This window comes from Aulonocara stuartgranti (assembly GCF_965226115.1).
Source record: "Aulonocara stuartgranti genome assembly, chromosome: 3".
In the NCBI taxonomy this organism is placed as follows: domain Eukaryota; kingdom Metazoa; phylum Chordata; class Actinopteri; order Cichliformes; family Cichlidae; genus Aulonocara; species Aulonocara stuartgranti.
The window spans coordinates 69231271-69254060 of record NC_138941.1 but is presented as its reverse complement, the minus strand read 5'-3'; the positions used below and the strand labels follow the sequence as shown (position 1 = coordinate 69254060).

At 42.9% G+C, this 22790-nt stretch overlaps 2 protein-coding genes across 2 annotated transcripts; one reads left to right on the top strand and one right to left on the bottom strand.

Moving 5' to 3' along the window:
• The first annotated feature begins 4447 nt into the window (after window positions 1–4447).
• On the top strand, window positions 4448–11704 carry LOC309693420 (uncharacterized protein). Its single transcript, XM_082512594.1, has 15 exons — window positions 4448–4918; window positions 5379–5876; window positions 5955–6017; window positions 6107–6670; window positions 7180–7257; window positions 7402–7556; window positions 8887–8926; window positions 9002–9199; window positions 9424–9602; window positions 9687–9866; window positions 9977–10090; window positions 10170–10253; window positions 10476–10656; window positions 10742–10900; window positions 10979–11704. Exons 1-15 carry the CDS (start codon window positions 4798–4800, stop codon window positions 11143–11145), a joined length of 2781 nt encoding a protein of 926 aa, XP_082368720.1. The 5' UTR covers window positions 4448–4797; the 3' UTR covers window positions 11146–11704.
• Window positions 11705–13145: 1441 nt separating this feature from the next.
• LOC309694461 (bifunctional phosphoribosylaminoimidazole carboxylase/phosphoribosylaminoimidazole succinocarboxamide synthetase-like) lies at window positions 13146–15039 on the bottom strand. Its single transcript, XM_082514571.1, has 7 exons — window positions 14894–15039; window positions 14630–14809; window positions 14406–14519; window positions 14243–14326; window positions 13840–14020; window positions 13596–13754; window positions 13146–13517 (listed from the first exon to the last, which is right to left on the bottom strand). The coding sequence occupies exons 1-7, from the start codon at window positions 15008–15010 to the stop codon at window positions 13351–13353; spliced, it is 1002 nt and encodes a 333-aa protein (XP_082370697.1). The 5' UTR covers window positions 15011–15039; the 3' UTR covers window positions 13146–13350.
• Window positions 15040–22790: the final 7751 nt, after the last annotated feature.

The following is a 22790-nucleotide window of genomic DNA, read 5'->3' as shown; positions in this document are numbered from 1 at the left end:
TACATCCTTATACTATTCAATGTGGAACAACAATATAACTCACTGATTTTCCATGTTGTTGTTGTAAACAACAGGAGGAGATTCATTGTCTGCGTTTTTGCCATGAGCGGCTGAGTCTTTGTGTGAATGCATGTATGCATCTTTTCAAGGAGCGTCAACAGCAGAGGGCCTCCTTCTTTGTTTTTTGGACCTTATTGTCTCTATTTTCTCTCTCACAGTGTCTCCTCTGCCTCAGGCCAACAGCCAGGTGTTGAAAATACCTGCAGTTAACAGAGACATGCGACTCTTGAGACGGCATTTCAGATAGAAACACTGCTGAGCCTGAAGTGTTTCTGTCTACAATCACCAGATATCACAAGATACAGACACAGAAAACTGTGTGTGCATCAATAAGAAGGCGTTACACAAAATAATAAATCTTCACCTTTATCATTTACAGCTTTCAGACTAAAATATAACTCTTTAAGTAACGGTGCACTCACTTCGTGGAACGCACTAAATTACTTTCACTTTGTTGTGGGTTAAACATAACCTAAGGTTTCTAACCAAGGTCCTAACACGATTTACAGTCCACAAGTAGAAGTCTGTGTAACTGTGTAAACAGTACACAATACAAGTAATGCAAGTAAACACTGACAGTAGGGCTGTACCACAGTTATGTCTAGTTGTAGAATGCAGCTTCCATATTTAACAAAGCCCCAATATTTCTTCTTATACTCCTTATAATATTTCTTCAGAGTAAAAGATCTCTCAGCAGAATTATGCAACATTTTAGGCACACTATTGCCCCTATCAACTCAGTGAGCTGGGATTGTTTATTCTCAACATGAACTACTGTTAAAGCAACACACATGGACTACTGGAGCCCCACACGACAACATCTATACTGTCCAGTCTCTCCTGGTGGACATGGCATCACGTTATTCATGGTTACAAACAATTTTAGACTGATGTGGGCCAAGCCCAGCACCTACTTGCCAACATTGAGACCTCAGGTGGAAGCTGCGCCCACCTGAGGACCCGCCCTTCGCGGTCTGAGTGGGCGGGTCATACGAAAGCCGGTTTGGCCGGAAGTGAGCGACTGTGACGATCCAGCCTTCAGAATTACGTCACGAGCTCTCTCGGTGGAGTGACACTGCCGTCTGCTCCTTTTTATCTAAAATATAACCGGACACTGGCGTAAATTCTCGACCGTCTCGTTCTTCGAGAATTTACGCCAGTGTCCGGTTATATTTATGTTTAATCAGTTTTCTGTTTGACGTTTATTCAGCTGTGTGAAAACCCCGGAGGAACCTCCCGAGGGATTAATAAAGTTTTATTTAATCTAATAACTTTAATCTCAGCCAAACCGATTTACTCACGAACAAATAAAACACTGAAAAAGGCCAAACAATAACATGTTTAAGTTATTTAAGTAACTTTAGCGAAAGACCGCGAGGGTTTGCTGCTCTCGCCGGAGCGCAGATATTTGAAGTTTACACAGCTACATTCTCGCCTGAAAAGACGCTAAAAGTTTATTTTGCGACCCAGAAAGAGAAATAAGAGTAATATTAAAACTAAGTAGCTGTAGTAATAGTAGCCATTGTTGGAAACTGGAATTGGCTGGGCCAATCTGGGATATGGTTTTTCAATTTTGTTGTCCAGGTGGGAAATCGGGAGATATGGGGAGAATGGTGGCTCCTGGAGAGGCACTGAAATTCGGGATTCCCACAGAAAAATCGGGAGTGTTGGCATGTATGGCCTAGCATAGCCTGTAACGTTATTATGACGGACACATTTTATGAGTGAACTTGACTTTAAGTGACTTACAGGTTTCTTTGAAAACTACTTTCTTATATCCAGGTTCTTCCTCTTTGCTGCCGTCCTCCGCTCCTCCTCGCAGCGCAGGCTTGCCGCTGCTAAAACTAAACAGAGCTCCCTGAAAGGCACAGCCAATCACATTTGCCATATTTGTCACATGACGTAGGACTCCAGTAGAGGACGTAATTTAACTCTTTCTGCACCGCTGGGTAAATGAGACGCTGACAGATCGGGTTTTTTTCTTTCTATCGGGTTAGTTTTTCTTTACTCGAAGACATCAAATTATTGGTGGGGACATGTCCCTTCCGTTCATGCCAAATCTACGCCTTTGTTCAGCAGGAAATACTTCAACCAACAGATTTTCCTCATCATCATTTCCCCATAACCCTTTAATGACTCTTGAGTACTTTTGAGATTTAAATTACAACAAAATAACACAATAAAAAACAATAAAACTGTCAATCGTGCATAGAAATTACTTTCCTGCACCGGATTGTATTTTCACATGAACCTCTATGAGGTCAGATGTAGAAGGGTTTAGGGCTACAGTGCAAATGTAAGATTGTTTGTTTCTGGGCGGGATTAAAGACAGAGAACAGAATCAGCATTGAAAATAGCTGCAAAATGTCATATTGGTGGGTTTTGTGTGGGTGTTTTGTTTTACTTAACTTTGCTAATTAATAATCTAATTATGGGACTTGGACATGAGGTCAAGGACACTCTAAACCCAGGCACAATGTACATTTCAAATTCCTTTCATTTTAAATATGTTTATATTGTCTATCCTGTAAAATAGTCAGATGTCTTATTAATGTACAGAATTCACCTGCTTGCTGCTACTGCTGTACGTTCACCCAATGTATATACTATATATATATATATAATGTTCTTCCTCCAACCCCCCCACACCCCCTCCCATTTTTGCACATGTCGAGGAGCGTGTCAGGTTACATTTCACTGTGTGTTATACTTGTATAACTATGCATGTGACAAATAAAGAACCTTGAACCTTGAAGTTCTTTCTCTACTGGTGACCTGCTTTATTGTAGAGCTGTTTGCAGTAAAAGGTGAGCGGCAGCTAGTTATTTTGTTAATCCCTTGGATAACAGAGACAAAAAGGATACAGCAAATGGATGATAGTGGAAGATGGATGCAGATTGTTTTTTCTCTGTGAGGACACATTTGAGAATCCCAGAGTTACTAAAACTGATTTAGAGCCACTTCAGTTTTCACAACAGTCAAAAACGTTTTCATCATTTCTCTGCAAAAGCTGCATTTAACCAAATCAAAAAAAAAAACAACCCACAATTTCATTGTGTGTAAAGAAAAACAAAACATGAGAATGTAGAACAATGAGAGCGACGTGTTTAAGATGCAAGATCCAGCTCTTTCACTACTTTTAAGGAGAGGTTTACACTTTTTACTGAATTTATATTGATTTGTGCGTGTGTTGTTGCTGACTGTGTCTATATGTGTCATTTTTTCTAACTGTGAGATACTTGCTGCAGGTCTCCCTTGAAAAATGTTTTTAATCTCAGTGGGATCTTCCTGGTTAAATATAGATTTAATAAATAATAAAGAGACAGATGATTGAAGCCTGTAAGTATTTCTGTGCGTTTCTTTAAGGCATACAGAGCTTTTGGATCGTAGCAGAAAAAGTGGAATCAAAACATGTAAACAGTTTGTTCACAGTGGCTCACAGCACAGACACGTGGACATGAAGTCGTGTCATCGAGTCAGCTTTCTTTTCTGACTCGATGCAATAAAACATTTAAATACTTGTATTCATGAATCTCGTGATAATTTGGGGGTTTTCATGATTTCTTTGAACTTTTGCTTTTCCAGGGTGTAATTATTGCACTTCATACGTCTTCAGTAAAGTATTTTCCACAGCAAACTGTGAATTGCTTGGAAATGGCAGTGTAGCCTTTCCACTTATTATGAGCCTCTATGATCTTCTTTCTGATTTCCTTTGTCTTTGGCGAGTAACAGTCGTCCCTGTCATGTGTTCGAGTGCCCTGTTCCTTGGAGTCTTTTTTATGCTGATTGGATGTTGTTAGGAAGCCAACTGACTTAAATTGAGGTGTGTTTTTAAAGGTGATTCATTACTGTAGGTGTGTTTTGAAAGCAAACATTCACATGGGGCTTTTTACTACATTTGGTACAAAGCAAGCCTACAAATGTATTTTATATTACAAAATGTACCAGAAGCTACTAAATAGCACCAGTGACTCTGATTATATCAAGTTTCATCAATACTGCATAAAATTGGGAAGAAGTTTAGGAAATTGTTCCATGTTTCCTGGGGGGCTAATAATTTTGGCCTCAACAGGATATTATGTGTCTGACAACTCTTTTAAAAAATAACAGTGTAAATTGTCATGTATTAGTGGGAAATGTGTTTTTGCATGAATGATTTTCTTTTCTTCTCTGCATGAAACAGTAACGGTCGCCTTGAGGCAAATCAAAACTGGTTTAACGAGAGCCAAATGGAGCAGAAACAAAATTCACCCGAAAACAAAAAAGCAGATTTGCTTCCCTGCTGTGAGGCTGCCATATATGGAGAGTCTTCTTGCTGCAGTTTCAGCCATTACCAAGCTGCTTCTCAGATTACACTTAGTCCCGCCCCCTCAGCACACAGCTTAAGCCACTGGTGAGGCAGCTTTTCAGCATGAAGGCGTTGCTTTCAGGCTTAACTGCCTGGTTTCCTAGGGAACCGTGCAGCAGACAGGCTGGGCGGAAAAGCGTTTCCGGGTCGGTCAAACTTGGAGAGAGGAGCAGAGAGACAAAGAGGAGGTGATAGTGAGGTGGGGGAGGGAGAAGGCTCCGTGGAGAGGCAGTGGGGGGAGGCTGAGGTGCTGGCTCTACTCTCAGTGTGGGACCAAGGTGGACATCAGCACGTGGTAGAGAACAGAAGCACATTTGAGGGGATTTCAGAGCGTCTGAGGAGGCTCAGTGTTGTGCGCAGCTGGAAGGAGTCTCAGCTAATTCAGAAGCATGAGACTTCAGAGCAAGAGGCCTGATGCAGGCACGTCAGTGAACTACAGCCCAGGAGTGGAAGAAAGGCCACGGGAGGAAGGTGTGGATAATCAAAGAAGAATCTACCCAGTCCAGCAAGGTAACTGTGTTCAACACCAACTGTACTAACGACGATAACAACATGACTTTGTTCACTTGGGGAAAAAACAAAAACTAGCATCAAAGGATAAAGCTTGCTTGTGCTACAAACTCAGACAATTACATTAACCTCCTAAGACCTGAACTCTTCCATGGCATGCATTTTTAATTTCTCTTTGATGTTTGGGCGGATTGGGACCTGTTGAATGTAAAAACAAAGAATTATCAGAATTATTTTTTCACCTGATCTTTGTTTCTAAGAAAAACGAGATCCACATATGAGGAGAAGAGTAGCCGTATAATGTCCTCGGAGGTGGATATCAGGCCCTTGTAGAGCAAAATTGAGTTTTGGTCTAAATGTGATGTCTCTATATGTGGATCCTAGGAGGTTAAAGTTTCTTTTATTTAAAAAAAACAATCACCCTTTAGCCAAAAATGACAATGTCTTCATGTTTGCACAGGAATAAAGATTCAATTTCATTCAGCTGTTTCTGACTCTACGAATGTGGCTGAAGAGGGAATCCGCAACTGGACAGATGATGAAGTAAAAGCGCTGCTGTGCGTCTGGGCCGACCGCAACATTCAGGAACGTTTGAAAAGCACGCTGCGCAACAAATCCATATTCCAAGAGATGGCTCGGCAGATGCAAAGAAAATATGGGGTGATACGCGACTGGAGACAATGCCGTACAAAATACAAGAATTTGAAATATGACTATAAGATTGCTAAAAGTGCACACGCTGCAGGAGGCAGCAGTGCAGGAAGCCTGGGGAAGTACATGAAGTTTTTTGATGAAGTGGAAGCTATTTTACTGGACAAAGGACTGGAAAATGGGAGCATGGAGATGCAGAAGAGACTGTATGATGGTGAACTGAAAGCAGGGAGGCTACAAACGCCAGCAGGCCACACAGGGCAGATAACAGGCTCTGAGAGTGAGGTGGTCATCGACATGGATGATGGTAAGCATCACGTTTGCAAGCAGTTGTTTTAGATTCAAGACTCCATGAAAAGAATTTTCTTATTTTTCCTTATTTAAGATGACAACAGTGATGATTGCAACATGGACGGAGAAATGGAAATAAAGAGAGAGAGAAGTACAGGTATGCCAACAAAGAAAAGAAAATCTGCCACCTGTGGAGTTTAGCTGCATATGTAAGCTTTTCCTTCCATATCTGTTCTTTTATTCCAGATGCCCATCGAGCACACACAGACTTCTGCTCTGACCAAGTGGTCATGGTGTCGGACGCTGGTCGCAACTGGAGCGACCAAGAGGTGCGAGCCCTGATCCAAGTCTGGGCCGATGAGCGCATATGCAGGAAGCTGGAGAGCTCAACCAGAAAGAGGGACATCTTTGTCCAGATCTCGAGGAGGTTACTGCAGCAAGGCATCGATCGTGACTGGAAACAGTGCCACACTAAGTACAGGAACCTCAAGTATCTCTACAGGTCCCTTCAAAGGGGCAAGACTGATGAAGCTGACCCGAGATGCCTCATGAGGTTCTACGAAGAAGTGGACTCCATTATGAATCGCGTGACTAACGACTACACAGAAGAAGATTCAGACAGACTTACAATATCTGACAACTGTGATGAGAAAAATAACGTGGACGGCAATTTGGCAAACACGAGGAGAGCTGTGGAGGACAAAACCTGCACCTCTGATTCTGACTTAACCATCGAGGCATCAAACACGTATGAGTCAGAGCGGCATAAAATCAAGGAGCATCGTTTGGATCAAGAACACATGTTGATGAGTGAGCTGATCATTTAATCATCATTATCATCAGTATGAATTAGATGAAAAGGTTACACAATGCATTCAGTGGTCAGTTACCATGAGTAAGATAAGCAAGCAGGAACAGCACGGACAGCCAAAAACAAAGGTTTTGGCTGTTTTTGTCCTTAAAATATTTCTCAAAATCTTATATCAACACAACATATTAGTTAGTATTTCAACTAAAACCATAAAATCTGCAGAGAAATTGTGATTCAGTAAACTGACCCTTTAACACTGAATAGACTTGAAGGTAGAGGGAAATAAATATTATTTTCAAACTACAAACTTTCCGGTTAGTAAACAACTTGGTCCAACTTGAGCTGCAGCCACCCAGGAAGTGGTTTTGAGATGTGTTTTATTTAAAATGAGTCTCGTGGTGGTCGTAAGCCAGTCTTACTTTGTTTAATACCAAGACAATGCTTTTCTTTTGCAGCAAAGAAGCATGTCTATATCTGTGTTTTAACTGCCTTAAATATATTTTTGCAGGTGCTTCTGAGAGTGAGGTCGATAAAGAGAATACTACTGCATCAAACAGAAGACTGAAGAGGAAAGCTGTGGATGAAGGTCTGAAATGTGTCTCCTTCTGAAATAATTAAATATGGATAAGAACACGGCTGTGAGCTAAAACAATGCACAACTCATGAAACCCTGTTAGGAGCTGACATGTTACACTAGTCGTACGTTAACCTTTGTCCTTCTTATTTCCAGACCCTGGACTGCACACATCACTGAAAAAGCTGAACCCTCTCGGCCCTGTTGCTGCTGACAGACTGCACACCCAGTGTAAAGAAGAGCAGGACCACATCCCCATATTAAAGATCAACTCAGTCTGTTCAGTGGCCTCCCCTGCTCCATCGCCACAGGTAACGTACACTGATCTCACGTGACCATTACAAAACTGACGTATTCTCCGACATAATAAACGCTGGTGTGGGTTCTTTTAAAACTACCCCAACTACTTGATTAATCGAGTGACAGATTATTATATAATCATTTTTCAAATAAAAATGTCCCACATTAAAATTACATTTGTAAACTTTAACATGTTTAGGTTTCAGATTGTTTCAGATTGCAAAAACAAAGATGAATTGATTCATGCAAATATTGTAAAGCCTAAAGCTGCAGCTCTATGATGTATGTTGGGCTGACGTTTGTTAATCAAACCTGAGGAAAAGTTATGTCTTCAGTGTTATTCACTAATCCATGTTAGAAAGTTCCAGAGTTGGTTTTGTTCACCTGGTCACAGGATTTTAAATGGGAGAAATGTTTCACTGCTTATCCAGGTGACTCCTTCAGTATCAGCTGACCACAACCTTAACAGTGCAGTACTTAAGCAGAACAGCTGCATAACAACTGAAACCAGCACCACTGACTAACAATGAGCCACCGATTCAGTTTCAGGATCGTCAGTATGCAAACTGGTACCACGAGTACCAATCGCATCACTGTGAGATGATGAGCAATCGTTCAAAGGTGTCATCGCCTTTTCACGTAACGGCTCCCCACTCAAACCATGATGTGCACACCGTCACTGTGAGAGTTGCCACTGGTCTGTAGGTGTAAACAGACCACCGCGTCTCAGCCTGATGAGCTAGCTCTTCTGCGCTGTGCAATCTGCTAACCTGTGGTTGTCTGGTTGACTTTCTGAATTCAATGTAATTGGAAAATAAAGAAAAATACATTAAACTGCAAGCTAGTTGAAGGAAACCAGGGTTTTGGTTCATGAAGACATTTCACCTCTCATGCACGATGGATCGTTGACCTGCCCGGTTTCTATGCAGGTTGTTAAGGGTCCCATCAGTTGAGCTGACGTGTGACTCAATGCATGGGTTATGTGGGTCACATGACCTCTGGTGTGATTCCTATGTGGGACAGCTTCATGAACCAAAAACAAAGTCTAGCTGCCGTCAATTTAATAACTTCAAACTAGCCTGGTATCAACACCTGTATCTTATGTTTCATCAGAAATAAGAACGTGGCAATCATGTGACATCCTTACAGACAAGCTGCATGATAACATGTCGCTAACAACAGTGACACTTGAAAAGGCGATTTGTGTTTCCACTATTTTCTTCTTTAAAAAAGAAACAAGTGCTGCCTGCTAGGAAATCAAATCCGGCTTTTATGGGCGTAGACTAAAATGAAGCAATTCTTCTGTAAGTTCACTGGCGTGTTTTATGTTTTGTCTTTCAGGCCTGCTCAGGATCCACGAGCGCCATGGCCCCCGCCCCAGGTACTGCACGAGCCTTAATCCGCACTTTAGCGCTTCAGTTAGATGTGCATGTTTTAATTCTTTCCTTGTTTTCAGAGTTGAAAATCGGCCAGAAGCTCAATGAGGGCAAGACTAAACAGATTTTCGAGCTCGTGGACCAGCCGGGACTGGTTCTAGTCCAGTCTAAAGACCAGATCACAGCTGGGAACGCCGTGACCAAAGATCAGATGGAGGGCAAAGCTGCCGTTGCCAACAAAACCACGAGCTGCGTGTTCCAGCTGCTGCAGGAGTCTGGTGAGGTTTTTATTTCTGCACAAGGTTTTGGGAACAACAGATTTCATCAAAGGTTGATTCAGTGACAGGAAACAAACAGCCTAAATCTCGTGCATGAACAGAAATGATAATCATGCAGTAATACTTCATGTATACAAATTCAATAAAATGTAGTTTTTAATCTCAGATGTTGTCATTTGTCCGTGAGTTTGAGGTTGCTCTGATATCCACCCTTCTCTCCTCAGGCATTAAGACGGCCTTTGTTAAGCAGCACTCGGACACGGCGTTCATTGCAGCGCGCTGCGAGATGATACCCGTTGAGTGGGTGTGTCGCAGGGTGGCGACTGGATCTTTCCTCAAGAGGAATCCAGGAGTCAAAGAGGGCTACCGCTTTTCTCCTCTAAAGATGGAGATGTTCTTTAAAGTGAGTCTTGCTGCGTGCGGCGATTCTCTCCGTGTGTTTTCAGTCTGAGTGTTGTCGCAAACTCATCACTGATTGTGTTTTTAGGATGATGCCAACAATGATCCTCAGTGGTCAGAGGAGCAGCTGCTGGAGGCCAAACTGTGTCTGGCTGGGCTCACTATTGGTCAGTGTGAGGTGGACATAATGAGCCGCAGCACTCTGGCCATTTTTGAGATAGTGGAGAAGGCCTGGGCCACTCAGAACTGCTCCCTGGTGGACATGAAGGTAGGCTGTGCAGCAGCGCCCCCTGCTGGTTGAAGTCACATCTTGGTGCGATCACTTCTCTCCTGTAGCTGCAGCAGAACTACAACTAAGGACTTTTTCTTTGCTTCTAGATTGAATTTGGCGTCAGTGTGAAAAGTCGAGAGATTGTGCTCGCTGACGTGATTGACAACGATTCGTGGAGGCTTTGGCCAGCTGGAGATCGGAGCCAGCAAACAGACAAACAGGTGATGGACTGACTTTGATTTATTTTCATGCTGATATGAAAAAGAAACAAGCCTCAAACTTTTCTTTTCCCCTTTGTAGGTGTACAGAGAGCTGAAGGAAGTGACCCCAGAGGCAATGCAGATGGTGAAGAGGAGTTTTGAGTGGGTCTCTGAAAGGGTCAAGGTACAGCAAACAGATGCCTCTAATCTATTCTTGATCTTGTAGGAGTGTTTAGCTCTTTCTTTGCTTTGAACATCCAAACCAACAAACACTGTTTAACATCACAGAAGCCTGCAGCTGCTTTTGATGTAATTCAGGAAAAAACCAGCACAGCTGCACGATTTTTCTTTTGAGCAGGTAAAACTGACATAAAGTGATGATTCAATGGTTTCTGTGTGTCTACAGTTGCTGCTGGAGCCCCAGGCAAGCAGCAGGGTGGTGCTTTTAATGGGCTCCACCTCAGACGTGGCCCATTGTGAAAAGATAAGAAAGGCGTGCGCCTCCTACGGGATCCCCTGTGTCCTCAGAGTCACCTCGGCACACAAGGGTCCAGATGAGACGCTCCGCATTAAAGCTGAATATGAAGGTGAGCTTTAATATTGACGTAACTGCGTCTTTGTACTGATGTGGGACTCTTTCTAATCGGATCATTTCTTTATGCTGTGCTGCAGGTGATGGCATACCCACTGTGTTCGTGGCTGTGGCTGGGAGGAGTAACGGCCTCGGCCCAGTGATGTCTGGTAACACGGCTTACCCTGTGATCAGCTGCCCTCCTCTCACTCCAGACTGGGGACCACAAGATGTCTGGTCATCCCTCCGCATGCCAAGTGGTGAGCAGAGCTCTTTACTGTAGCGTGCAGCGTTAATCGTTCGTGCTGTTTTTGGATTTATTTATTTTTGTCCTGCAGGTCTTGGCTGCTCCACCGTGTTGTCTCCTGAAGCTTGTGCTCAGTTTGCAGCGCAGATCTTGGGGTTGAGGGACCACCTGGTGTGGTGCAAACTGAGGGCATCCATGCTCAACACCTGGGTGTCTCTCAAGCTGGCTGACAAGAAGTTACAGGCCTGCAGCCTCTGAAGAGCCCAGCGTGCATCACACTCAACAAAAGAGCTTTGGTCCATTTAGCACCCTTGAAGCGAACTGCAGGACTGAAAACGACACAATTCATTTATTGAGACCAAGTTTATAACATGGAACAGTTTCTAACAGATTTGTTATAGTTACTCATTTTAATGGAATTTTATAGAACTTTTTAATTTGTTTATTTATTTTTGCATGCATGTTGTTGCTGCCTGTGTTTCATTGTATCATTTTTGTAACTAGCTGCTGCCTATCGTCAGGTCTCCCTAAAAAAAGGTTTTTGTTTCAGTGGGATCTACCTGGCTGAAAAAAAGTTCAATTACAAACATTGTTTACTATGAAAACCCATTAACTGTAGATGTTTGTCACACATATGATTGAAGCCTGTATGTATTTGTATGCTTCTTAAGACACAGCTTTTGGATCACAGCAGAAAAAGTGGAATCAAAACATGTAAACAGTTTGTTCACGGTGGCTCACAGCACAGACACGTGGACAGGAAGTTGTGTCATGGAGCTTTCTTTTCTGACTCGATGCAATAAAACATTTAAATACTCGTATTCATGAATCTCGTGATAATTTGGGGGTTTCCGTGATTTCTTGAATCTCACTCAGTGCACGTACTCATGAATACAGTCAAAACATCCTGTAAATATTAGTCTCAGACTGGAAGAGAGGTTGCTGAGAGATGTGAGGGAAAGAGAGATGGGAACATAGATTTCTTAAATTATGAATAAAATCAGTTTAATATATACACTGTTCTTTTTTTTTTTTTTTTTTTAATCTTTTGATGCTCCCCTGATCTGCCTGGAAACAGTCACACTGAGTACAAGAACCTGAAGCTTCTCTACAGGTCCCCTCAAAGGGCAGGACTGACGAAGCTGACCTGACTCATGAAGTGGACTCCATGATGAATCACATGACTAACGACTCTGCCAGACACCGTTACAATATCAGTGATGATGTGTCTTTAAAATCAAATCTGTCTTTTATGTCTGATAAATATTATAAATATGTGTTTAACACTGTGTATCTAAACTAATTCAGCACCACAGAGCTAATTACAGAAACGTTACTACTTCAAACAAACTCCCTGATTGTCCCCCACTGTGCTCCATCTGGGTGTTTGTGTGCGAGTCATGCTGTGTTTGCCACATACACAGCATCTTTATCTTTAAGTGATTATATGACAGACCGGGTGGCCGAGAGGCTTTGTGTGGTGAGGAGACAATAGCTCTGTGAAAAATTGTTTGTTGCTTAATTTGTTTATGCTGCTCTAAGAATAAAGGAACGCGTCTTTGACGAAGTCGTTCTAACTACTATGATTGATGCTTTGACAAAAGCTAATTTACTTTTTTGCTTTACTTGGGAATGAAAATTCATTTTTTGAGCTACAAAGTCCCAGAAATGTTATTACACCAAATAAATAATGCATCTTAAACTATAGTGGGCAGAAAGGCTGGATTAAAAGCTGCTTGGCAAGATGGCTGCGTCTACATCGGCTCACTTCTCACCCTGTTTGTCATGTGCTTCATGGTGTTGTGATGTGAAGCTGTGCTCTCTGCGTGCAGACGAGTCTTTTGTTTTCTGTTCTCATGCTGACCTCCCACAAGCAGCCCAGTATGAGCAGGGGGCCTCTTTCCCCCTCCTCCAGTTGCCCATTGAGCTGTGCATATCTTCCAGTTACTACCTGTCTCCCATGTGGTGTCTGTGCTGTGTATGTGTGGTCGGGGTTTGCAAACTTGCATGTGACAAATGAAGGTTTCATTAAAAGTTTTAGGTCTAATCTTAAAGGTAGAGACAGTGTCTGTCTCCTGAATCCCAGCTGGTTCCACAGAAGACGGAACTGGAAGTACTGTGTTGTGACAATAAAGCACTATGAGATCTTTTAGCAGGTATTTATCCATCTGACCTGCAGCCGTACTGGCTTTATTTAAGGAACACTGATTATTTACATTTTTACAAAAATGACACCATTAAAACACAGGCAGCAACAACATGCATGCAAAAATAAATAAACAAATTAAAAAGTTCTATAAAATTCCATTAAAATGAGTAACTATAACAAATCTGTTAGAAACTGTTCCATGTTATAAACTTGGTCTCAATAAATGAATTGTGTCGTTTTCAGTCCTGCAGTTCGCTTCAAGGGTGCTAAATGGACCAAAGCTCTTTTGTTGAGTGTGATGCACGCTGGGCTCTTCAGAGGCTGCAGGCCTGTAACTTCTTGTCAGCCAGCTTGAGAGACACCCAGGTGTTGAGCATGGATGCCCTCAGTTTGCACCACACCAGGTGGTCCCTCAACCCCAAGATCTGCGCTGCAAACTGAGCACAAGCTTCAGGAGACAACACGGTGGAGCAGCCAAGACCTGCAGGACAAAAATAAATAAATCCAAAAACAGCACGAACGATTAACGCTGCACGCTACAGTAAAGAGCTCTGCTCACCACTTGGCATGCGGAGGGATGACCAGACATCTTGTGGTCCCCAGTCTGGAGTGAGAGGAGGGCAGCTGATCACAGGGTAAGCCGTGTTACCAGACATCACTGGGCCGAGGCCGTTACTCCTCCCAGCCACAGCCACGAACACAGTGGGTATGCCATCACCTGCAACACAGCATAAAGAAACGATCCGATTAGAAAGAATCCCACATCAGTACAAAGACGCAGTTACGTCAACATTAAAGCTCACCTTCATATTCAGCTTTAATGCGGAGCGTCTCATCTGGACCCTTGTGTGCCGAGGTGACTCTGAGGACACAGGGGATCCCGTAGGAGGCGCACGCCTTTCTTATCTTTTCACAATGGGCCACGTCTGAGATGGAGCCCATTAAAAGCACCACCCTGCTGCTTGCCTGGGGCTCCAGCAGCAACTGTAGACACACAGAAACCATTGAATCATCACTTTATGTCAGTTTTACCTGCTCAAAAGAAAAATCGTGCAGCTGTGCTGGTTTTTTCCTGAATTACATCAAAAGCAGCTGCAGGCTTCTGTGATGTTAAACAGTGTTTGTTGGTTTGGATGTTCAAAGCAAAGAAAGAGCTAAACACTCCTACAAGATCAAGAATAGATTAGAGGCATCTGTTTGCTGTACCTTGACCCTTTCAGAGACCCACTCAAAACTCCTCTTCACCATCTGCATTGCCTCTGGGGTCACTTCCTTCAGCTCTCTGTACACCTACAAAGGGGAAAAGAAAAGTTTGAGGCTTGTTTCTTTTTCATATCAGCATGAAAATAAATCAAAGTCAGTCCATCACCTGTTTGTCTGTTTGCTGGCTCCGATCTCCAGCTGGCCAAAGCCTCCACGAATCGTTGTCAATCACGTCAGCGAGCACAATCTCTCGACTTTTCACACTGACGCCAAATTCAATCTAGAAGCAAAGAAAAAGTCCTTAGTTGTAGTTCTGCTGCAGCTACAGGAGAGAAGTGATCGCACCAAGATGTGACTTCAACCAGCAGGGGGCGCTGCTGCACAGCCTACCTTCATGTCCACCAGGGAGCAGTTCTGAGTGGCCCAGGCCTTCTCCACCATCTCAAAAATGGCCAGAGTGCTGCGGCTCATTATGTCCACCTCACACTGACCAATAGTGAGCCCAGCCAGACACAGTTTGGCCTCCAGCAGCTGCTCCTCTGACCACTGAGGATCATTGTTGGCATCATCCTAAAAACACAATCAGTGATGAGTTTGCGGCAACATTCAGACTGAAAACACACGGAGAGAATCGCCGCACGCAGCAAGACTCACTTTAAAGAACATCTCCATCTTTAGAGGAGAAAAGCGGTAGCCCTCTTTGACTCCTGGATTCCTCTTGAGGAAAGATCCAGTCGCCACCCTGCGACACACCCACTCAACGGGTATCATCTCGCAGAAGGTGTGCAGGCAGCCGAGGAGGGGAAATGGGCGTGTCTTACCTGTGCCGGGAGCCAATCGCGGTCCTCAGCTCATCTAACCAGCCAATCACAGCCGGGCATTGATTTCCACGTGAGGAGAAGACGCTCAAACATCAAGAGAAGACGTTTAATTAGGTACAAATAAAAAATAAAAACCTTTGGAGCTTCTTTCGCAAAAGTTAATCGTTTTACTCTTTGATAAGAAGTGATGGCCAAATGAAGCTTTCTGAAGCTTGTGCTGAAAAACGGTTCATTACTTCAAGCTCTTCAACACAGTCCTGTCTGGTGACACCTGGTGGCCAAAAATATGAAGAGCAGCTTGAGTCTACAAATTAACGTGTACTGCTTCATCATGACTACCCACTCTACAGAGTGATTCACTTCCCTATAATCCACTGACTCAGATACTGAAGCAGTTACGTTCTAAAGGAAGCTTCAGTCGTCACTGATCATGTGATGTTTTTTGACACACACGTCGGAGCGTCAGCTTCAAGCTGGCCATCACTAATAAGAAGCTTGTCTTATCAAAAGCTCCAACAGGTCAAAACAGTGTGTTTTTGATCGAATCGATTAGTTTGAGAAACTGAGCTGTTTGCACGTTATCTGTGGAGGAATGTTATCAAAGTAAACAACATCATCTCATGACAGCAGTGGGTAAAGGCTTTGTTTATTTTGTGGAAAAGTCCTTTCATTCATCCTCATCATTGTGTATGTGGTGTGTTGCAGTGATGGACTGTAACAACATGACAGCTCAACCAAAGCAGGGCAGCAATGAAACCCACACAAATGGACGATTGAAACTATCAGCAACACCGACTCGTGATCTAGAGCTGGTGTCACCCAGAGTTTTGTTTTTAGAGATGTGTAACAGAACCAGGCACAATGGATCCTCTTACATCAGGTCTTAGCTGAAAGAAAAAAGGACAAATAGGAGCAAAGAGGCAACAAGGCTAAATGAATACAGGAAGCATAGATAATAACTGGAGTTAACATTCTAGACAGCAGCTACTGATGTTGTTGAATGTGATGTGTTGTTTTTACTTGTATTGGTCTGTAATGCAGTAATAAAACGCTAAACTCAGTGATCACACTGCAATAATGTTTCCCATTACAAACCACCAAACATGCCTTTGTCTCCTGTGCAGCGTGAGCTACAATCACCTGATTTCAGTTCATGCAGAGGAAGAAAAAGGTGGAATCATCTTACAACCTTTGAGGAGTGAAGATATGGACATTTCTTTGTTTTTAATTATTGGATTATTTTGAGCAGTATCACTGTGGTTGTGACTGTGTGGAACTTTTAACCTCCTAGGACCTGGCGTCCACATATGTGGACATCACATTTTGGGTTATTTAGACCAAAGTACTCGATTTTGCTCTACAAGGGCCTGATATCCACTTACGAGGACATTATACTGCTACTGTTCTATCAACGTTTTAAACGAATATTCTCATATGTGTCTCTTATTTAAAAAACAAACAAAAATAAGGTAAAAAAAAAATCTGGTAATTCTTTGTTTTTGCATTCATCAGGCCCCAATATGCCCAAATATCAAAGAGACATTAAAAATGCATGGTGTGGAAGAGTTCAGGTCTTAGGAGGTAAAGGCCCCAAACTACCAAAACTGTCTCTGTGTGGTAGTAAATCATTTTATTTAATATGAATATAACTGTAGAACCAATTGGAAATGTTGACAAATGACCATGGACAAGTCAAATCTGTTAAATGTGAGGTGAGCAGTGAAAAATCATGTGACTGACATAAACTTGGGGGTGACGGCCTGGAAGGTAAAATGAGCTTTTTAATCTCTCTGAGACAAACTGTAAAGAACAAGAACAGATTCAGTGCGGCTCTTCGTGTGAGCACGTCTCTCTAAATCCTGTCACACAATCAGACGATGAGATAAGCTTTGATTACAAAAGTTACTGAGCTGTTGTGCTCGATCAGTCAACACCTTGCATCACTGCTGCACTGGAACGCTGACTCTGAAACAGCCCATCACACTGAATAATGTTCGGTGTCCACAAACATGTCCAGTTGTTCTGCAAACATACACTGTACAGGATCGGCAGCGTTTTAGAGTGATTTTTTTATTCTGTTTCCTGGGACTTAAGACCATGAATGAAACATTTAAGACAGAATGAGACACAGGGGTCAAATGTCACATTTTGCAGAGCCTCTGATCCTCCCACAGGCTACAGCAATGTAAAGGTTTTAAATTTGACTTTTTAAAAGCATTTATGATTTTACTTGAGTGATTCCTGGTTTATCTTTTACCTCATTGTTCCAGTGAGCGATTAAAGGAAATCTGTCTCACATGCACGTTCAATTTAGGCTCACCAGTTTACCAAACGAGCGTGTGTTTGGATTGTGGAGGAAAGCTGGAGTACTTGGAGGACTGCAGGTAGGTAGAGAGCAAACAATCTCCTCATAATAGGTGTTCAAACCAGTAACCACCTTACTGTGCAGCTGAGTTTAACAAGCACTATCATGAGGCAGTTATTCCTCTGCTGTCATGAGACTGCATCGTACCCCCAACAAAGAAACTGCATGAAAACAATAGCAAAGGAAAATCATCATCTCGATTCCTCTTGTTCTGTGTCAGTATACAAATCGCTTATCAGTACACTAAGCTAAAGTTGTAACTAAAGAAATATAGTGATTATAATTGATGATGTAACCAGAAACCTCTCTGATTGACTCTGATGACCTTTAAAGTTATGGTGTAGAGTTTAGAGGGGTTTCCTGTTACACTATAAGTTATGGTGTGATTTAACATGTAGATTTCCAGCTGAGGCATCAAAGCTTAGTGTTTGTGTCCATTTCTGTAATGATACTGAATGACAAGATCTAGTTACTTTGTACAGATTCCGGTTTGAAAATGTCATTATGCACAACACAGGCGACTTTTTCAGCTTTTTTATTGAATGACTTTGAAGCTGAAATTGAGGCCCTGTGTCATTATGCTACTCTATAAAACATTTACTGCAACCCAGTAACCCAGGGGGCAGCTTTTCATTTTTCCCTTGTCAGTGTCCAGCAGTACTTCCAGATAGCAACTTTGTTCTATCCTCTTGTGGTGTTCATTCAGTTATATACCTTAATCTTAACTGTATCTCCTCCTCTAACTTCATATTTTCTCTCTCCTCCTCCTTCTCCTTTCCCTCTCTCTGCTCTCTCCATGGCTGCCACCCTCAGATCGCCTGTCCCATCTTTGCTGGCCTTCTGCATTTCTTCTTCTTGGCTGCCTTCTCCTGGATGTGTCTGGAGGGTGTGCAGCTCTATCTCATGCTGGTGGAGGTCTTTGAGAGTGAGTACTCACACTGGTGGTGGGCATGTCTGCAGCCATAGACTACAGGAGCTATAGGACCAAGAAAGCGTACGTGTGAGTACAGGCCTTTTGCACCTGCAGATTGAGAAGTAGGATTGTGCTATTCCCCCAGATGGAAATGTAATGTCAACCTCTTTCCGGTTGAGTGAACGCTGGCGCGACTGGCGGCCGCTACTCACCGGCCGCCACTCACCACTATCGCTAACGTTAACGCTACTGGACTCTGGACTTTTGGACTTCTGTCCTACTCCTGTTTCTAAGGCCCACCGGTGTCCCTGCCTGGCTGTTCCTGTCCATGATGTGGCCTTTCAGGATCTATGTACTCTCAGTGTGGGTCTGGATCCTTATGTCATCGACCTACCGACTCGGCACTGGACTTCATCAATATACAACTGATGAGCTCCTCCGGCTCCGCTTCTCTTTAGCTGCTCCGCCGTTGGCTGCTCTTCATTTCCACACGGACATTGCCTTCCTCCCTCGCCGAAAGTACGTACATCGAGGCTCCCGTCGGTATTTCCATCAGGATAATTCCAAACCAATTCAGTCCTTCTGGTCCACCTCTGGTCGCTCTCAACGGAACCCCTGCAGGTCTATTGACCACAATGTTCTGACTGGTCTGCCTAGGTCGGCTAACACTCTCATCCAGTCCGACAGTATTCCTGTCAACTTCGGCCTGCTTAATATCCGTTCGCTTACGAACAAAGGACATCTCATCCAGGATCTCCTAACAGACCGTAAGTTTGACTTTTTCTGCTTGACTGAGACATGGCAACAGCCCAATGACTTTTCGCAACTCAACGACTCCACCCCCCCGGGGTCCGGCCGTGGTGGTGGCCTCGCGATAATCTATCGCGAGAACTGGAAAGTCTCGCCGCTGTCCGCCCCTATGTACAGCTCCTTTGAATCTGTTGTTTGTCAACTTTCAGGACCTACCCCAACTGTAATAGCTGTCATCTACCGCCCCCCAAAATTTAATTCTGTTTTTATCAGTGACTTTGCCGATCTGCTGACCAATCTAGCTACTGTCTCCCCTAATATAATATTGCTGGGTGACTTTAACGTTCACGTGGATAATTGCGACCATCCTCTTACCAAGGACCTTCTATCCTGCCTTGACAGCTTCAGCCTTAAACAATACATAAACTTCCCTACCCACATTAAGGGCCACACTTTGGACTTAGTCTGCTGCTCTGGACTTACCCCCTCCATCTGTACAGCTGACGAACTGCCAATTTCGGACCATCTGCTTCTCTCCTTTAATGTTCACATGACCCTCTCTGTAATTAACAACCCCCGTATTATCTCTTTCCGGAATATCAAGAATATAAATCTTGATATCCTTTCCTCTGCTTTTTCTAGCTGCTTGTCTTCTAACAATTTAGCTATTCAAGAGGACCTGGTACTTTTTTATAATCATAGCCTTAGTAGTATTTTAAATTCCCTGGCTCCACAAAAAACCAGAACTGTACTTTTTTCTCGCTCTGCACCCTGGTACACCCCTGAACTCCGGCTACTGAAAGCTAAAGGCCGACAGCTTGAACGTCTCTATAAGAAAACTGGCCTTACTATTCATAAGGATATGTTTAATAACCACGTTCTGTTTTACCAGGAATGTATTAGTCAAACCAAATCTGCTTACTACTCTGCTATTGTCTGCTCAAGTGAGAACTCTACCAAGACCCTTTTCTCACTATTCAATTCTTTTAACAGGCCACCTGATTCTCTCCCTGCTCATCTCTATTCATCTAACTTCTGTGATGCTCTAATGCTATTCTTTATTGATAAAATTCATAAAATACACTTAGACCTGGACCCTAATGCTCAATGTAGCTTCTCTGTCCTAACTCCCCCCCTTCTCACTTCCTCTCTGTTTTTCAACTTCCATCCTTAGCTGATATTGCTGATCTCATCCATAAATCAAAGCCTTCTACCTGCCAGCTCGATCCTATCCCCACTGTCCTCGTCAAAGCCTGCTTACTCCCTCTCCTTCCCCTCATATCTGCTATTATTCACTCTTCACTCACCACTGGAACTGTTCCTGCTTCCTTCAAAGTTGCTGCTATTACCCCAATCCTGAAAAAAACTGGTCTAGATCCCAACAACTTTAATAACTTTCGTCCTATCTCCAATCTACCATTTCTCTCAAAAATCCTTGAAAAAATAGTTGCTTCACAAGTCCATCTTCACCTAACTGATAATAACCTCTACGAACAGTTCCAGTCCGGCTTTCGTCCTTTACATAGCACTGAAACTGCTCTTATAAAAATAACAAACGACCTTCTTATAGCAGCTGATTCTGGTCTCCTCTCTATCCTTATTCTTCTTGATCTGAGTGCAGCTTTTGACACCATCTCTCATCCCATTCTCCTTAGCAGATTAGCTTCTATTGGTCTCTCTCACACTCCACTAGCCTGGTTTAAATCATATCTATCTGATCGCACTCAGTTCATTCAATTAAAATCCTTCACTTCTCAACTTTCTCCTTTATCCACTGGCGTGCCCCAGGGATCTGTCCTCGGGCCCCTTCTCTTCATCATCTACCTTCTTCCACTCGGATATATTTTTCGTAAATATAATATTCAGTTCCACTGCTACGCCGATGACACCCAGCTCTATCTCTCTACCAAACCTGACTCTACTCTTCCTCCACCCTCCCTTATCCTCTGTCTAGCTGAACTCAATTCTTGGTTCTCCTCCAACTTTCTTAAACTCAACAGCAATAAATCGGAACTTCTTCTGGTTGGCACCAAACGACTGCTATCCAGAATTAACAATTTCTCTCTCACCATCAATAACTCGCTGGTCCCTATCTCTCCTTCTGTGAAAAGCTTGGGTGTCATTCTCGATAGCACATTATCCTTTAACTCGCATATCAATAATATTACACGTGCAGCATATTTCCAACTCCGTAACATTAATCGCCTCCGCCCCTTCCTCACACCTTACGCCACTGCCATTCTCATCCATAATCTTGTTATCTCTAGAATTGACTACTGCAACTCATTATTATTTGGCCTCACACAAAAATCTATCAACAAGCTCCAACGTGTCCAGAACTCTGCTGCCCGTATTATTACTAGGACTTCTTCTACCCACCACATCTCCCCAATCCTGAAGCAACTTCACTGGCTCCCGGTCAAATTTCGCATCCATTTTAAAATAATTCTGTATACATTCAAGGCTATTCACTCTCTCTCTCCACCGTACCTCTCTGACTTATTACAGATGAAGCTCCCATCCCGCTGCCTCAGATCTTCATCTTCTCTTTCTCTCTCTGTTCCCTCTGCTCGTCTGATCACAATGGGAGGGAGGGCCTTTAGTTGCTCTGCCCCTCGACTTTGGAATCCCCTACCCCCGGACCTCAGAAATATTAGCTCATTCTCTCTTTTTAAGTCCACCCTTAAAACTCATTTGTTTAAAATTGCCTATTCTTAAATTTCTGTATGTTTTAACTTTTATCTTCTATTCTTATTATTGTGTATATTTCCAGTTTTTATCTGTTGTACAGTGTCCTTGGGTGCTTTGAAAGGCGCTATTTAAATAAAATGTATTATTATTATTATTATTAATATGCAGTGCCATGTGAAGGGCTCTTGCGCCTCCCCACAGACTGGGTTCTCTGAACAAAGCCTGATGATTAGCCTTCATAAGATCATCCGCTGAGACAGAGAAATAGTGTGTGTATTCATGTGCATGAGCTCAGTGTGAGTGTACAGTTGTTTGTTGGTTTAGTTGTGCATAACTCACTCGTCTCCTCTGTGCCACTCAAGATGCTGGCTGTGAGTGGATAACTACTTCATCTGGAGCTTCATTGGACCTGTTTCATTTGTTATTATGGTATTAGCTTTACTGTCAAGCTGTATTATTAGCCTCCATATTTCGATATCCCGCAGTCAGAAGTATTTCACCAGCATGCAATTTTCCAATGTTATTAACAATATGAAATCAGTAATTTTGGACTAGAGTGCTCACTGCGCATTTTTTTTATTTCTTCCTATCGTCTTTCCTTAGCTCAACCTCATTTTCCTCATGATCACTTTGTACAAGATGATACGCAACTCTTTGGCACTTAAACCTGACTCCAGCCACCGGATAATATTAAGTGAGTTTAAATTATTCAGTGAGACTCACACATTTTCCTTTTTGAAGAAAAAAGAAATTTCAAATTGTCTTAGTATATCTGTGCATTAACTCAGTGTTAGTGAATGCCTCGTTCTCCGCTTCGATCAGGTCCTGGGCACTAGGGCCCATCACTCTGCTCTTCCTACTTGGCTTGACATGGGCCTTTGGCCTCCTCTTCATTAACGAGAATACAGTCATCGTGGCCTACCTTTTCAGCACCTTCAACGCCTTCCAGGGCATGTTCATCTTTATCTTCCACTGTGCCCTGCAGAAGAAGGTAAAAATTCCAAACTACAT